The sequence below is a fragment of the Geotrypetes seraphini genome, chromosome 2 (assembly GCF_902459505.1).
Source record: "Geotrypetes seraphini chromosome 2, aGeoSer1.1, whole genome shotgun sequence".
Lineage (NCBI taxonomy): Eukaryota > Metazoa > Chordata > Amphibia > Gymnophiona > Dermophiidae > Geotrypetes > Geotrypetes seraphini.
This window is the reverse complement of record NC_047085.1, coordinates 300025461-300042962: the sequence shown is the minus strand read 5'-3', so window position 1 is coordinate 300042962 and position 17502 is coordinate 300025461. Positions and strand designations below refer to the sequence as shown.

The window sequence follows — 17502 nt, the reverse complement described above, 5'->3', positions numbered from 1 at the left end:
GGGTCTCTGGGACCTTATGGTGTGTATCCTGCTTTAGAGTGTCAGATGTGAGAAAGGAGAGTAAAGGGTCTCAGAAACCCGCTTGATTGAACACATAAGTGTGTGATATCAAGACTAAATGGGTTAGAGTCTTAATCATTGATACTTATCTCTACCTCCTCCCCAGTGTTTTACTTAAATCTTACTGTAATTAATTTACTGCTGAGGAAGTCAGCCTGAACAATGTCAACTCCTTCCACAAGAGCACCTGAAGGCGGCTTTCTGCCCACAGAAAGAGAAAGCAAGCCTCCTGAGCCAGAGAATTGCTACTGGCACCTCCCTGGCAATTGACATAGGCTACTAAATAAATAATAAAATGTGGAGAGCAGAACAAACACACTCCTGCAGGCTTGTGTGCAGAAGGGATAAACTGTAGGTGGAGCTAAGGAGCTCAGTGAAGTACAGAAGAAGCACAGAAAAATTCAAACTGAATTCCTTCTACAGATGGCATGCGGCTGTGGGGACACTACCCACTGGTCTAGAATGTAGGGTTACCAGACGTCCAGATTTCCCTGGACGGCTTTTGAAAAGCTTCCCAACATAATTGTGTCAGGAAGGGGCATCCGCGCATGCATTGACACAACACAGTGACATCACCGCATCGTGTCCATGCATGCACGGATGCTGTCTGGGGGCAGGGTGGGGGCGGCACAGAGGTGGAACTGGGTGGTCCTTGGGGACATGGCCATGGGTTCAGAGTGTCCTGAAGGAAAATCTGGAAACCCTACTAGAATGCCTCACCTATTGCACTGAAAATAAAATTACTAAAAATATTTTTTTATATGGAGGCGTTAAAAAATGATCGGCCCCCAAGTGCAACATACCCTAGGTCCACCACTGGCCTCAGTTGATGGCAGACTGGATAGACCGTTCAGGCCTTTATCTGCTGTCATTTACTATACTACTATGTTGAACTCTTGCCTTGTCACAAAAATGAACGATTTTGAAACAAAAGTAATTTTTTATGTCAGCAAAGTAAAAACTTTGGAAGAAGCATTTTTTAATTATATTTTGAGTTTGGGAGATGATGGGATCTTGTGTCTCACTAAAGCCAACACTGAAGTCTCTTCTTTCTGAACTGAAGTAATATTTTCAACATGCTATAACCAGACACTGTTCCGCTCCAATCTTGCAGCAGACAGAAATTAACGGTGTGCACATTTTACCCTTTTCTCTCACTCTCCCTAACTGATAACAAAGTTTGCAACTGATGAAAGTAAACCTCAAAGATTGCAGAGATCTATCTTAAATACATAGGACCCTGAGAAAGACATCCAGAAAACAAGGACTTCAGGTTTATTTATGTTTAAATCTGTTTATTAGTTTTCAAAAACAGCGAGGAAACAAATACTCAGAAACAGTGAATAAGAACAATCACCTCCCATGCCCACCCCCCTACCCCCCTCCCACCCACCCATGGGAACAGTCAATGCCTCCGCTAACATTCAGGTAATTAATTGAGCAACCTGCTACGTACAGAGGGTTGTAATGTAGAACAAAAAGGCATCCAGCATGTGAGGTAAGAGGAGCCTGCTTTAGAGTCCATATTAAAAATGGCCAAGCGTTCAAATCCCGCCAGCTGAATCAATTGAGTCCTCCAATGGGACACAGTTGGAGTGTTGGAAGACAACCAACATTGTAGGATAGTCTTGATGCCCATAACTACAGCTTTCCGAGCAAACGCTGCCATACCCAGACGGACCGGGTGCAAGGACAGCTTCAGCGTAAAGAGAAAAGTGTCCGTAGGAGTCCAAGTGCAAGTCCAAAAAGATGCAAGGTGGTGACACACCCATGTCCAAAAAGCCCGTATACCCGGACAAAGCCAGAACATATGACCCAGGGATGCTCTAGGTGTTCCACACTTAGGACAATGATCAGTGGTGCAAAGACGAGCATGAAAGGCTCTAACTGGAGCAAAATATGTCCGGACCAGGAATTTGTAGTAACGTTCTCTCTCCACTGCAGACACCAAGCATTTCGGTCCCAATGCAACACTCCGCTTTATCATTTCAGCAGAAATAGGGATATGTAAGTCTTGAGTCCATTTAACAGCTAACGCAGCATAGTCCAAATCACCAGCCAAGTCCTGCAGATTATGATGATAAAATCGTAAGGGGATAGGCAATTGTGCAGTAAGACACAGAGCTTCTGAAAGTTGCTCTTGTACAGTCTCAGTCAACGCAGATCCAGGAAGGGAATGGACATAGTGTTGTAGTTGAATGTAAGGGAACCAGTCACCAGCACCAAAGGCAGAAGAGTCACATAACTGCTGAAAGGGCTGGATAGAACCATCCTTTTGTAGTACATGGTATAAATAAAAGAGACCCTTTCCAGCCCATCGAGGATGTGACTCCAGTCCCATTCCCGGAAGAAAATCCCCATTACCAGCGATCGGGAGACAAGGGGTCACATCGGGTCTGAGAGCTAATTGAGTACAAAGATATTTCCATGCTTTTCGGATAGGAAAGAGTAAAAAATCCCCATAGTGAAGTTCCCTTGTAGGTAGACATTGTACATGAATCAGATAACTAAAATGATATGGAACAAAAGCTGAACATTCAATCTGATTAGCAGAAAAGCAATCAGTTTCACAAAACCAATCATGTACATGACGAAGTTGACAGGCTACATTAAAGCGACCAATGTGTAGTAACCCCAATCCACCCTGTGTGAGAGGAAGAGATAAAGCATGAAAAGATATGTGGGATCGCTTACCACCCCATAGGTATAAAAGCAAGGAACGTTGGTGTAACCAAAAATGGTTGTGCTGAAGAAAAAGAGGTAACGTTTGAAAAAGATAAAGCCATCGAGGAATGATCACCATGTTATATAGGGCTATCTTACCCATCAATGTCAAAGGATAATGGCGCCAAGCTTTCAAATACTGATCAGTCCTCGACAGCATTGGGATAATGTTAATAGTGTATAGAGTGGACAGATCCCTGGGTATAAGAACACCGAGATATCGAATAGAAGAGGAGGCCCAAACCAAGGGAAAAACCCCCGGCCACGAGTCTCGAACGGAAAGTTGCAGAGGAAGCACCAGGGATTTTTGAGTATTTAGAGTAAGGCCAGAAAAAAGATGAAATTCGTCCAAAAGCTCTAGTGCACGCGGCAATGACCTGTAAGGTTGAGCTAAAGTGAGCAACAAATCATCAGCAAAAGCCAATACACGGAGTTGAGATGAACCTTCCAGTAACCCTACTAGTACATCATCACGCTGAATAGTGCGAAGGAAGGGCTCTAAATAGAGTAGAAAGAGTAAGGGGGATAAAGGGCAACCCTGACGCGTCCCTCGTCCTACCGGAAAAGAACGAGTGAGGCAGCCATTTACTAAAATTGAAGCAGTCGGTGCACAATACAACGCTTGCAGAGAAGTCCAAAACCAACCCCCTATTCCCACATATTCCAGAACCCGAAAAAGGTAATGCCAATTAACCTGATCGAATGCTTTGGCGGCATCCAAACTCGCCAAAATGCCCAAAGTGGATGTAGTTTGAGCTTTGGACGCCGCCAACAATACCCTCCGAACATTCACCACCGAATGCCTTCCCTGAACAAACCCAACCTGTGCAGGAGAAATAACTGTAGGCAACAATGGGGTCAAACGGTTGGCCAGCAAACGGGCTAGTATTTTTAAGTCCACATTGAGGAGAGAGATGGGGCGATAAGACTCTACCTCATCTCTAGCTTTACCCGGTTTGGGAATCAGAGTAATAGTGGCCTGGTTGACATGGATGGGAAAGGAACCCTTCTCCAATGCCACCCCATAGTAGCCCAGAAGAGGTTCACATACCTGTAAAGATAACATTTGATAGAACTCAGTTGTAAACCCATCAGGGCCCGGAGCCGTGCAAGGTCGCAAATTCTTAATCGCCTTCTGGATCTCCGTGCCCTGAATAGGCCGACTTAAAGCCGACTTCTGCAAGGCAGTGAATTTAGGCATGCCAGCATCTTCTAAGTAATCGGTAATATCTGGACCAGTATAGGGGCCAGGGGAAGCATAAAAGTTAGAAAAATGTTGGAAAAACGCATCAGCAATATCCGCAGGCTTAGTATGATAAGAAGCATTAGGCGCCCGTATGCGGGAGATATAACGATTGTCTTGCCAATTTTTGGTCAGGTGAGCCAACAATTTACCCGTTTTATTTCCATAACGATAGAGCCGATATTTCCTATAAAAAAGGGAGCGTTTAATCCGGTCGTGGAGTAAAGCATTAAGTGCCACCTGGGTGGAATGCAGCTCTTCCCGAAGGGCCCGAGTAGGGTGTTGCAAGAATTTATGTTTTATACGGGAATATTGTTTCTCCAAACGTAAAATACCATGCGATATTCGTTTACGGCGGGCTGAAACGTAAGATATAATAGCCCCCCGAAGGACCGCTTTTGCCGTATCCCAAAAAAGAGCAGGGGTGGATTGGTGTTGACCATTAGTAAGAAGAAAATCTTCCCAACGGGTCTGCATATACTTCAAAAAGTCAGGGTCGGTGTGTAAATAGGAAGGAAACCGCCATTGGGAGGACCCCATAGGAGGAGAACCCCAAAGCACATCAATCCACAGAGGGCAGTGATCCGAAATTTCCAAAGGCCCTATAGTAGCCTCTGTAATACTGGAAAATAATGATTCAGAAGTCAGGAAGTAATCTATCCGAGAAAAAGACCCGTGCGCCCGAGACTGATGTGTGTAATCTCTCTCAAAGGGGTGAAGGAGCCGCCAGGGGTCAATCAGACCCAGAGATTTGCACAAAAAAGGAATGCCCTTAGTCTGTGTACCCGATGGGGAAGCAGCTGGAGCAGATCTCCTGCCACTATCAAGGGGTAAGAAGTATCCAATAGACCTAAAGTTATCAAAGAATCAAAATAAGTCTGTGAGTATGAATTAGGCCCATATGTTATCAAGAGTCTAAAATCGGAACCCTGTAGGGAAACATGTAAGAGTAAGTTGCGACCCTGCGGATCCTGGTGACATACAGTAACAGCACACTTCAACCCTTTACGAACCAGTAAACAAACCCCAGCCCGCTTCCCCCCAGAGGACGCATAAAACACTGAGCCCACCCATCCCCTCTGCAGCTTCTTGTGTTCCTCAACGGTCAATTTAGTTTCTTGAAGGCAGGCCAAATCAGCTTGATGGTGTTTTAACTGTCGCAGTAACTTGGAACGCTTCACCGGTGATGTAATACCAGAAACGTTCCAAGAAAGAATACGAAGTGTGCTGTCACCCAGGAGGCTCGAACAAACAGTGCAAACAACACAGTATTAGTGAAGTCCGCACCCAGGTGCCCAGCCTCACCCAAGTGCATGTCGTATAATACCCAACTTGTGGAGCAGAAGAAAAAATACAAAAATGCAGTGGAAACCACAATAATCCCAGTAACCAAAAAAATAAAGCAAAAGACTGTTCCCAACCCACCCCCCAACCCCCATCCCAGTCCCCAAAAAACTCAGAAAGCATATCCCCGAAGGAATATGAAGGAGGTCCGTGAAGACACCTCACGGGACCCCAATCCTCCTAACAATATAAAACGAAATATAGTGAGCTTAAACACCAACATCAATTCAAAATATCAATACAGGAGAAATGTATACAGCAATCTAACTGGGCAACAGACCCTAGCACAGTCAGGGAGGGTCCTTAGAAGAGCCAAGGTGTACATTGATGAAATCCTGTGCCTCCGTGGCTACCGAAAAAGAGTGCCATATGCCGTTATGCTGAATCTTCAATAAAGCTGGATATACAAATAAGAACCGATGATGAAGTTCCACCAGCCTGGTGCAAAGTGGGTAGAAAGCTTTGCGTCGGTTAGTAAGTGCCATGGAGTAGTCTTGACTGAGACGAATAACAGAATCCCTCAATTTCAAGGGCTCTTTCAAAAGCCGGTATTGACGAAGAGTGTCCTGCTTGTATCTGTAATTTGAGAATTTGGCAATCATCACACGGGGTCTAGCGTCGCGACCAGGCCGCACTCCCAGGTGATGGGCCCTTTCCAGACAGAGCGAGCCTGAGGTCAGGGTATCAGGAAATTCCAGCTCAAGCCAGTCCTCCAGTTCCTTAAGCAAGCGAGCATCTGGAATAGTCTCAGGAACGCCCAAGAATCGCAAATTGCTGCGGCGAGACCGATTTTCAAGATCATCAAGCTTGTCAGCCTGCTGTTGCACTGTTTCTTGCAAGGCCGCAATGTCCATTTCATGTGAGTTAACAGTATCTTCAGCGTTGGAGACCCGTTGTTCTAATTCAGTAGTTCTGGTTGCAGTTTCAGTCAGTAAATGTTCTAGTTTTGATATATGTGAGGTGAGAGTGTCAATGTGTGGTCCCAGCACCTGAGCAATGGCGCCTTTTAAATCGGCTAACGCTGTGTCTGTGAATTCAGACACAGCCGTACCTGTGGCAGCCGCCATTTTCGAGTCCCGAGGCTTCGAGGAGGGGCGGTCGGAGGCAGCAGTTTTCTTTTGGGCGGACTCTTGAGAACGGGTCACGTACTTCTCCATACGTGCCCGCGCAGTGCCGCCGCCGAAATTTCACTTTTTTTCGCCGATTCGGCTAGTTACAGCCGCGTGTGGAGGAGCGGGGTCCCGGAGCCGAGAGAGAGCGTGTCTCTATCGGCGCATAGCGTCACGTGACTCCTTCAGGTTTATTTAAAATTTGATTATATCACCTATAAAACTTTTAAGCGACATCTTTTATTAGTGTCAGCCAAGGGTTTTCAACCCAGTCCTCCACAATCAGCTTTTCAGGATATCCACAACAAATATGCATAGAATTGATTTGTAGTGCAGTGCATGCAAATTTAGCTCATACATATTCATTTTGAGTAATCTGAAAATCTGACTTGGATGGATGTCTGAAAGACTGTTGAAAATCGCTGAGTTAAAGAGAAGCATGTATGCCATTTCGGTTCTTATATATTTTTCTATCTTTTTCTTGCTCTTTCTTTTTTCTCTTTCTAACCTTCCCATCTTTATCTCTCTCCCTCTTCCTCCCAACATCACTTACTGTATTCTTTCTCTGCATCTGTCTTTGTTATTGTCATTTTCCTCTATTTAAAAATCCACATTCATAATCTCTTCTTTTATCTATTCTTTCATCTCCCTTTTCTTCTACCATATTCTGCTGTACCTTGATCTATTTTCACCTGCAGGCATTATGGATGCAGTCGTCAGGAGCCAGTGGTTGAAGTCCTATCTTCAGAGAACACTATGTCTGTGGTTTGGAGGCAGGGATTGTACAGCTACTATGACCCCTTTATCCTTTCAGCCCAAGCCGTACGCAGGCAAGGTAAGAGATAAGGGCAGGATGGAGGAAAGGGTGGAGTGTTGATGATGGATTAACTATAGAAATGAAATGAATAAAGGGTAAACAAATAGAGATGAGAATGTTCTAGGGAAAATCTTGAAGAAAATGAAGGAATGAGTAAAGGGAAAGAATAATCATTGTTTCCTGAAAGGAGTTAGATAAAAGGAGTTAGATGAAGGAAAATATTCCTATTTTTCTGGTTCTGGCAGGAAGTTCCAGGAATCTGCACTGGCTATAATGAAAGACATTTTCTATGAAGAAGAATTACATCAGTCTCCTCACAAGAGGGCACATAATTTGTCAGAGTGCAGGCCAAAGCTTTCTAGAGCAGCAGGGCTCCCTCAGTTCCAGTTATCTGTGCAGCCCACTAGACATTGGGGCTAGATGCACTAAAGATATCCACTCGATCGCTATTCGCCAATTCTCCTGCCGATTCCCTGGCAGCAATCAATGCGCTGTCATTTGCAGAGCCTTAACAGCAGTGATAGAGGAAGCAGCCCCCTGTCACTGCTGTTAGGGCTTTTTTTTGGGGGGAGGGGCAGATGTATGTGTGTTACATACACACGCACAATCTGTCCCATTAATAAAAAGATAAAAAAGACCACCCCCGTGCCAGATACCTCCCAGCCACCGTCCCCCTTGACCCCCCCAAAATGGCAGGAGGGATGCCCACTCCCTCCTGCTACTGGATGCCCCTACCCTAAACTTCCCCCCAAACTTTCCCTGTACCTTTTTAAAATGTTGGAAGCAGGAAGCCCGTTCTCTGGCTCTTGCTTCAGGCCCACCTGTCTAAATGACGGGCCTTCCCCTTCCCGGTGCATCATGTGATGCACGGGGAGGGGCCAAAGGCATCTGAATTAATCAGGCCTTAGGCACCTCCCTCTGTATCCAGGGTACTGAGGGAGGAGCCTAAGGCCTTGATTGACTTGCCCATTCAGGGCTTTAGGCTCCTCCCTCAGTATCCTGGATACAGAGAGGTGCCTAAGGACTTATTGACTCAGACACCTATGGCCCCACCCCTTGGGAGGGGCCTTAGGCATTTGAACCAATCAGGGCCTTTAGCCCCTCTCCATGTATCACATGATGCACCAGGAAGGCATCTAGAGAGGCAGGCCCGAAGCAGGAGCCTGAGAGCAGGCTTCCTGCTTCCAACATTTTAAAAAGGTATGGGGAAGGTTCAGGGGAGGTGGGGGAGTCCATTGGCAGGAGGGAGTGGGCATCCCTCCTGACATCTTTCGGGGGTTTGGGTGGTAGGGGGCGTCTGGTTGCAGGAGGGAGTGGTTATCCTTTCTGCCATTTTGGGGGGGTTCGGTGGGCAGTGACTCTGGATTGCCTGGGTTAGGGGGAACAATGACTCGGGGGGCTGCATTTGTCAGGGGTCCTTGAAGAGGGCTGTCATCAGTGGTGGGGGACTTATTTTCTTCTTTTATTTAATGGGACAGGTATTTTTTGTGTGTAATACATACAAAATATCTGTGCCATTGAAAAAAAATGAAAAAACAAACAAACAAGCAGACCTGTCAGTAACACAGTTACCTTAAAGTACTCCCAACCTTGGCATGAGAAGTTTACCATTGCCACAGGAATGGAACAGTAATCATATTACTAACATGAGCCTCAGAAAAATGCAGAAGAACCATGTTACTGCATACACAATAAGTCATAAAAGACTCACAGGTTTAAAAATCATTGGCTCCTCTTACCAATGGAGAGAGGTGCAGTAAAAAAAAACCTCATGGACTAAACGTCCATATGAGAAAAACCTGCATCGCCTTCAGTGGTAGAGTAAATAATGTTCCAAACTTCCAGTGATACAGAATGTAACCCAAATGAAGTGCAAAATACCAATCACCCACAAAAAAGAGGGAAAACTGTTCAACTTAGCTCCAGAAACATGGGTGCATTCGGCAGCTCCTTCCTCTGGGATCCCAGTACTGCACAATGGCACTGTCTCTGACTGTCCCACGCTGCAGGTCAAATTCAACCCAGAGCCAAAGAGAAACAAGTCCTTGGTCAGATAATGTTTTCCTTCTCCCAACAAGAGCCTTGTTTCGTTGAAAATCTTCTGCCTCAGGAAGAAAGGACACTCCAACCTAAAACAAAAATGCTCCACTGATACATAGGAAAGTTTATTGTACTATGATCATGGATCAAATGGAGACCTGGTTAAACACACTAAACAGCCAATCAGCTTGAATCATGTCTGATGACATCAGCAAAGCATCAGCAGAAATAAAAACTTTATTTATCCAAACACTTTAACAAAGAGACTAGCAAGCCAGCATGCTACCAGGCTTTCAAAAAAATGCCTACCATGCAATGGCATTATTTAATCCATTGGGTTCCATGGTTTGTAATTTAAATATCCAGAATTCTTCCCGTTGTCTCAGTTTCTTTTTATAATCCCCCCTTCTCTTGCCCAAACACAGTTGTTCAATAGTTATACATTTCAAATCCACAAACCTGTGTCCTAGCATGACACAATGTTGGCCCATCGGAGCTTCCAAACTTTTATTGTTCAAACAGGATCTGTGCTCAATTGCTCTGGTCTTAAATGTTCTGGACATTTGTCCCACATAAATGCAATCACAGGACACTTAACTACATAAATTACGCCAACAGATTCACAATTGGTTGTAGAATACAGAGTCACTGTTTTGAGAATCCAGGCCATCAGGAATAAGTAGTCTGTCTGGGAATGCTGGAGTGTGGTCTTGCCTAACCTTAAATGTAAGGAGCAAAATTTTGAATGTCACCGGTGTGTACCGTAATTGGTAACCAGTGAGCCGAAATTAATAGAATATATTTGAGAACTGATGACAGAATGTCAAATGTGTGCAAACCCTTCATTCTTCTTAAAGCTAGACAAGGAGACTTCCTCTATAAAGACTATATCAATCCAGTGAACAGTCACCCTAAAAGTTTCCATGGGATGACCACAAGTCTGTTGTGATAGAGACATACTCTATGTCTGTTCACCACGAATTGCTACCAGCTTCAGCTTCACTTCAAAGTGACCCAACTCATCACTTTTCTATTTGGCTGGAAACCAGTAACCAATTCAACAAACACAGGCAATTTCACTATTCTCATAGGCTATATTTCATTGAACAGCAAAATTTAAGATGTGATCATCCACTGTTTGTGTGACAAGGTTTGCAATAGCAAAATCCTATTCCAGGTTTTACTTTTTCATTTGGTTTACTGAGGAATCATCATTTACATCTCACTTCCACTTATACTTTTTACTTTTAACAGCAAACATCAGATATAACTAAGAAGTTGTAAAAATTGGTGAAATTATTACTTCAGTAAAAGTATCAAATGTTTCTTGTGCTTCTTAAGTACAGTAACTAATTGCTTTTACTTATTTTATATCCTGTTTTGCATAGTAACTATCTCTAGCTTTAAAGTTTACACGTTTCTTAGCATTGGAGGGAACTAATTGTGGCTCATTTCTGCGTTTCCAGCTTGTGAAGAAAACATCATATTGCAAGCAGGACTTGAGATGCAGGGTAACATCAAGACCCCATACTATCCAAGTTACTATTCCCCAAACACCAACTGCACCTGGTACATCACGGTGAGTTTTCAGTAGCTTTATGCTTTCATATCACCTTATGATCCCCCATCTATCTCTCCATCCTCCCCCTTGCCCTTTCCTTTCAGATTAGCATTGGAATATGTTTACGATTCACTTATATATTCTAGTATCTTTTGCTTATACTGTAAAGACCTAAGGGAGATGGTTTTAACTCCTGAAAGCTAGTTTAAAACTGTATTAAGTTAGTCTAATAAAAATGATCACACTCTTTCCAGATAGTTAAACCACTGTGCAGGCATGAACTATTGAGCACGCATATCCTATTGGGAAAAATGTATGCCCTCTTTGCACATATGATCAGATTCAGTAAATGATGCTCAGAAATCAGCATCCAGAACTATTCTATAAAGGGCGTTTGGCTTGAACAACCCTTTCTAGAAAAGCACATAGTGCTGATTCCACACTCACATTTGGGCATCAAAACTTACACTTACTGAAACCAGGAGCAATTCCTAGTGCCCAATATAGTGCACATTTGCAGTAATGTATAACACTGCATGCAAATTTCCAGAATGCCCTTGACCCACCCATGTCCCTCCCAAGGCCACGCTCCCTTTGGGGTTGTGCACTATGAGATTTGGGCACGTAGTGATATAGAATAGTGCATAGTAAGATACATGTGCAAATGTAAATTGGTGACAATTAACATTAGTTGAACATCCATCTCCCTCCCTCATCTTTGGTGATTTCAACATTCATGCTAACAACCCCTGTTTGTATCCAGAGCACCCTCCAAAGGGCTAAATTGTCCTACAGCTACCCTATAGCCCAAACACCTAATCTTATATGCACCCAGTGCAAAGTAACTTCCTCATGACACACTGTGCACAGTTAGCAGTTTGTTATCTTTATTCTGGTTAGAATACATCCACACACACATACTTATAGAGAAAAAGTTATTATTACAAAAAGTAGAATATATAACGATAATGTAGTCTTACTTAAACTTGCAAAGCCCTAAAGGTAACTAGGCTAATATAAACACACATACCACATATGTGAACATATACAATTCTATTCTCTTTTTATCTCTGTTTATTCTTATATTTTCATACACACATTGAAAGAATGAAGGTTACACACAAAAAAACAATATTCTTATAGCCCAAATTCCTACACAAAGCACTAAGGAAAGCTAGCACAAAATAGCACATACTTCTATAAAAACACTAATAAAGAGATAAACAGGGAGAACATTTGGGAGTCTGTTCTCCTGTTTGGGTAAAACACCCCTGAAACCAGAATGGGAACAAAGTCCAATTTGCTGAACCCAGAGCCCAGAACAAAACCATTTGGATGTGGGAGGGGCCAATCTTGTAATGGACTGGCCACTCAGACATGGCAACAGAGCAGTGGAGCACCTTACAGGGCACTGCTGTAAACTGCACATAAAGGGTGCAACATAAACATCTCACCAGAACTCCCTTATAGATTATGGTGAGCCCCCAAAACCCACTATACCCACCTGTCTACAAGCCCAATAGCCCTTATGGCTGCAAGTGGCACTTATATGGCAGTAGAATAGGGTTGGGGGGTTGGTGGATTCAAATTTTCTACCATAAATATAATGGTTAGAGTGGCTTATGGGACTTGCTACTCCTCTCTATGGTTCACTAGCCCACCCACAAGGCTACTTAAGACACCTGTGTGAAACTCTACTAGGCTTTCCTATACCCGGTGCTGATGTTCTGAAGACAATTCAGTATGTACTTTTTTTATTCTGATCTTTGTAGGTGTATGAGGGGGTCAGTGAACACTGGGGGAGTGTGTGAGGGTCTGTACTTTGTCTCTGCTGTGGTTATCTGGTCACTTTGGATACCTTATTGGCACGTATGCCTGTTTTCACATCATCTAACTCACAACACTTAAGTTTCGTCCAGGGTGTCTAGTAAAACATTCAATTATCCCAGCAGGACGTCTAAGTCGGTCTACATCCCACCCAAATACTGTCCTGATCACTCCTTCAGATATACCCCTTTTAGCTCTGGGAGCACAGCGGCATTTAGAGGCATATAAAGTCCCGCTGCACATCCAGAAAGACAGCTTGGTTATTGGCACTTGGACGTCCTGTATATTAGGACGTCAAAGTACTGTCTTAGGCGGGTTTTTAGATGTTTTGATTCTGAGCCCCATAGTTTAAAAAAGGCCATAATAGACCCACTGCTCTTCTCCCCTTCTCCAAGTTTCTGCATCTCACTACTTAACATTTTGTACCCAGGGATGACCCAAGGGTATCTCACATGCTAGGTAAAACTTCAGCCATTTGCTTCTCCCCCCACCTACCCTAGGGTGGCTCAAAGCACTCCCCTCACTCCACCCACTCCTAGCATCTCACTTTCCCTTCTTGATCCCTCTATAGTCCAGCATTTCCCTTTCCCTATGTGTCTCCCTCCCCAAGTGATATATATACACACTGTCTAAAAATGCAAAGGTTAGAGTAAAGAGCAGCCAGTTTTTTTTTATCTAAGAGGAGGAGAAGGAAGATATGCTTCAGTTTGTGTCTTCCACCAAGGGCAGATGTGAAACCAAGAAGAGAAGAGAAGGGAAGGACAGAATCATTATTGAGGTCCCCTTTTTTCAAGCTGCATTAGGGTTTTTTTTTTTAACACCAGCCGCTGCGATAAAAGCTCCAACTCTCATAGGAATTCTAGGCGTGTTGGAGCTTTTACTGCAGTGACCGTTGATAAAAAGCTTGATAAAAGGGGATTTAAATTTATTTTTATTCAGCCAATCATGAATTCTTTTATATATATATATATATATATATATTTTTAAAAACTACAAAAAATAATAAATTCATTTATACTAAAATTAAAACAAAAACACTTAGCAATTTTAAAAATTAAAAAACAAACAGCACAAAAAAAACAAACATAACACACAATGAGATTAAAAAAAAAGAGATGAATTTCAAGTTGCAGTTTGGTAGCCCTGGAACTGACTGTGGTAAAGGCACAAGATCACAGCGTTTACTTGCAGGCTCTCCCCATATAATAGCTAGTAAAAAAGCTTCTCCTGTGTGACATCACTGCCACTTCCTAACATTGCTTGCACATGACCCAGGTGATCTGCCATTCCTAGTCAAGCAACCATGCTTTCGATTTAAATCCACTGGGTGTTCTACATGGATATATACTCTTGACTCTAATATTTTCATGCCATCTTTGAGGGGGGGGGGGGTGTTTCTTGTTTTTTTAAGATTATGTTCTCTTCACAAGAGTGATCTTGCAGTTCCTACCTACGATGACAAAATATGATTAATTATGTTAGTGACCTGAACAATCTTTATTATCTTTCTAAATAGTCATCTTTCTGCCTTGTGGGTAGATGCAGGTCTTTTTCCTCTGCCTATTTTTACCTTTTTGGGTGCCTTCTGTCTTCATTCCATTGTTGCTGGTGTTACCTTATTCTGTCTGCAGTGCCGTAGAGTGATCTTCCCTCCATGGTACATAAGGCAAAATGATTGCTGCTCCTCCTAGACCAGGGGTAATAATAATAATAATAATAATTTATTTCTTATATACCGCCAAAGCCGTAGTAGTTCGAGGCGGTTTACAATAAAGAAGGACTGGACAAACAGCGAATATTGGTACTATCAGAGAAAGAAGATACAATTAAGAGGGCTGGACAATCAGCGCATATTGAGACAGGATGCAGGTGCAGTATAATATAAGAAGGACTGGACAGTCAGCAAATATTGGTACAATCAGCGAATGCAGATACAATTAAAGGGAAGACATAATCAGTGCTTAGTGGGACAGGATATAGGTACAATATAATATGTGAGGGACTGGGCAATCAGCTAATATTGGTACAATCTGCAACAAAGATATAATTAAAGGGAAACAGGATATAGTAAGGGGAGCAGGGAGCGGGGGGAGACTAAGGGAACTAGGGAGCAAGAGGACGGGCATAGGGGAATTAGGTTATGAATCAGTTAAATAGGTTGGTGTTTAGTAATTTTCTGAAGTCTAGGTAGGATGAGGAGTGCGAGATAATATTGCCCAGCCAATTGTTTAGTTGACCTGCTTGGAAGGCAAGAGTTCTGTTCAGGTATCTTTTGTAATGGCAGCCCTTTAGAGTTGGGTGGCTGAACAGATGGGTTTTGCGAGTGGGTCTGGAAAGGCGATTTAAGATAAAGTGGGGAACTAAGTATAAGGGGCCGAACCAAGGATGGATTTGAAACAGAAACAGGCAAACTTGAATTGTATTCTTGCTTCCAAGGATAGCCAGTGTAGTTTTTGGTAGTAGGGGGTTATGTGTTCCCATTTTTTTAGCCCATATATCAGACGTATTGCCGAATTTTGGATGATTCGGAGTCTTTAAATGGTTTTTTTGAAAGACTCCAGATAGATGATATTACAGTAGTCAAGTAAGCTTAGAATGGAGGATTGCACCAGTAAGCGGAATGAGGTAGCATCGAAGTATTTCGGATGGTTCTTAATTTCCATAAGGCGGAGAAGCCTTTCCTGACCAGTAGGTTGGTGTGTGCTTCAAGGGTAAGTCACTCTCTTCCTTTCATCCACTGTCTACCCTCTCTCTGCCCCTTCTATATGGCATTTTCTCTCCTTCTATTCCCCTTCCAGAAACTTTATGCCTCCCCTTTTCATCTCTCCCTTCACCTCCATTGGTCGGGGATCCATCTCTTCCCTTCCCTCCTCCAATGGTCTGGCATCTCTCTCCTCTCCTTCCCTCTCCCACACCCCCATGGTCTGGCATTTCACTCTCCCTTCCCCCACTTCCATCAGCATCTGCCCCCTTTCTCTCCCTCCAACCCAATTCCATGCAGTATCCTTCCCCCTTATGTTTCTTTCCCCTTTCCCTCCGATTCCATCAGCATCTGCCCCCTTTCTCACCCTTCCCGCTTCCATACCACCCTGACCCCCTTTCTTACCCTCCATACCCTTCCATACCACCCTGACCCCCTTTCTCTCCCTATACCACCCTTCCATACCACCCTGACCCCCTTTTTCTCCTTCCACCACCCTGTTATGCTCCTTTCTCTCTCCATCCAAATCAGCAAGGTCCCACGATGACTACTTCTGCTGCCTCTGCTCCGGAAGAGGTAAGTGATGTTGGAGGGGGGCTGGGCCAGCAGATGCAGGGAGTTGTGGCAAGATCCCACGATGACTGCGGCTGCCAGTCCACACCCCTCCCCCCAACGTCACTTACTTCTTCCGGAAAAGAGGCAGCAGAAGTAGTCATCGCGGGACCTTCCTGCACTTCAGCGCGGCTGCCAACTCTGCTCTGGAATTAGTACAAAAATAGCAACCCTAAAGTAAGGGAGGTAGAAAAATCACGAAACAAGCAAAAACCTCCCAAACCCCAAGAGTAAACAATGGATAGGGGAAAGAGACAAGGACAAACAAAGGACTAAGCTAGCTTTAATGTGATATAAATTATTGGAACAGGAGAGCCCTCAGTCACACAGCCACCACTGGGAAATCACAGGGAAAGGCTGTCACGGGTTTACACCCAGAAGAGTGTTAACTGTGAAACATCCCCGGGCTCTCTCCGCGTGAATGAATAAATAAAGTGCAAGAAAATCGTGCAAAGTGTGAAAAATCAAAAAAACACACTTAAGTAACTAAGTTTGAATTTGTCTCTGTCCCCTAACCAGGGGGCCAAAAGGAAAAACAAGTGTCCAAATCTAGCCAAGCCAAAACAAAGTCTGGAAGTACTTAGCTTCTCCGTGTGAGAACAGCCAGCAAATGGTGACTTCGTCCTACGGGACTCCGTTTCGGGGGTGCACACCCCCTTCTTCAGGAACAATTTGGCTGCGCTGAGTCTCTCGATTCCTCCGACACAGCTAGAAAGCAAGGTAGAAAATGGCACTCAACTGAAGAGGACGCCTCCGATTTAAACTGCAGACGTAAATGTGATTGGTTGAATGCGTCAGCTGACTAAGACAGCTGACTAGTCAGATCCACATCTGTTCAAAAACATGAAAAAATGAATGAAGTAAAATACGCTGAAAAAACTCTGTGAAACTACTGAAAACGAGAAAGAAAAACTGAAAATAAAAAAGGTAGGTATCTGCCATAACAGGAACAGTACAACCGAAACTGAACACATAAGAAACCCATACTAGTAAGTATATTGCCATTCGATGTACCGTATTTTCTTGCATATAACGCGCGCGTTATACGTGGTTTTTACGTACCGCGCATACCCTCGCACGTTATAAGCGTGAACGCGTTGTACAAAATTTTTTTTACATAGTTCCCCCCCCCCGACGTCCGATTCACCCCCCGCAGGACTGCTCGCACCCCCACCCCGAAGGACCGCTAGCATGCACCCCCACCCCGAAGGACCGCTCGCACGCACTCCCACCCGCACCCCCACAGCCTCCCGACCCCCCCCATCATGTAGAAGCTCCTACCGGTGTCCTGCTGCTTCCTCTTGGCGGTCCCGACACCCGACACGATCGGGGCAAGAGGGAGCTCAAGCCCTCTTGCCCCTGCCAACCGCGGCACCCCCGACACGATCGGGGCAAGAGGGAGCTCAAGCCCTCTTGCCCCCCCGACTCCCCGACACGATCGGGGCAAAAGGGAGCCCAAGCCCT

General features: G+C 44.2%; 1 protein-coding gene across 1 annotated transcript in view; it reads left to right on the top strand.

The window, feature by feature from the left end:
• Window positions 1-17502, top strand: part of TMPRSS6 (transmembrane serine protease 6) — a 105809-nt gene that overhangs the window by 40275 nt on the left and 48032 nt on the right. Inside the window, exons 8-9 of the mRNA XM_033932836.1 lie at window positions 7179-7315; window positions 10804-10916. Coding sequence (XP_033788727.1) covers window positions 7179-7315; window positions 10804-10916 — 250 coding nt within the window. The remainder of the gene's footprint in view (window positions 1-7178; window positions 7316-10803; window positions 10917-17502) is intronic.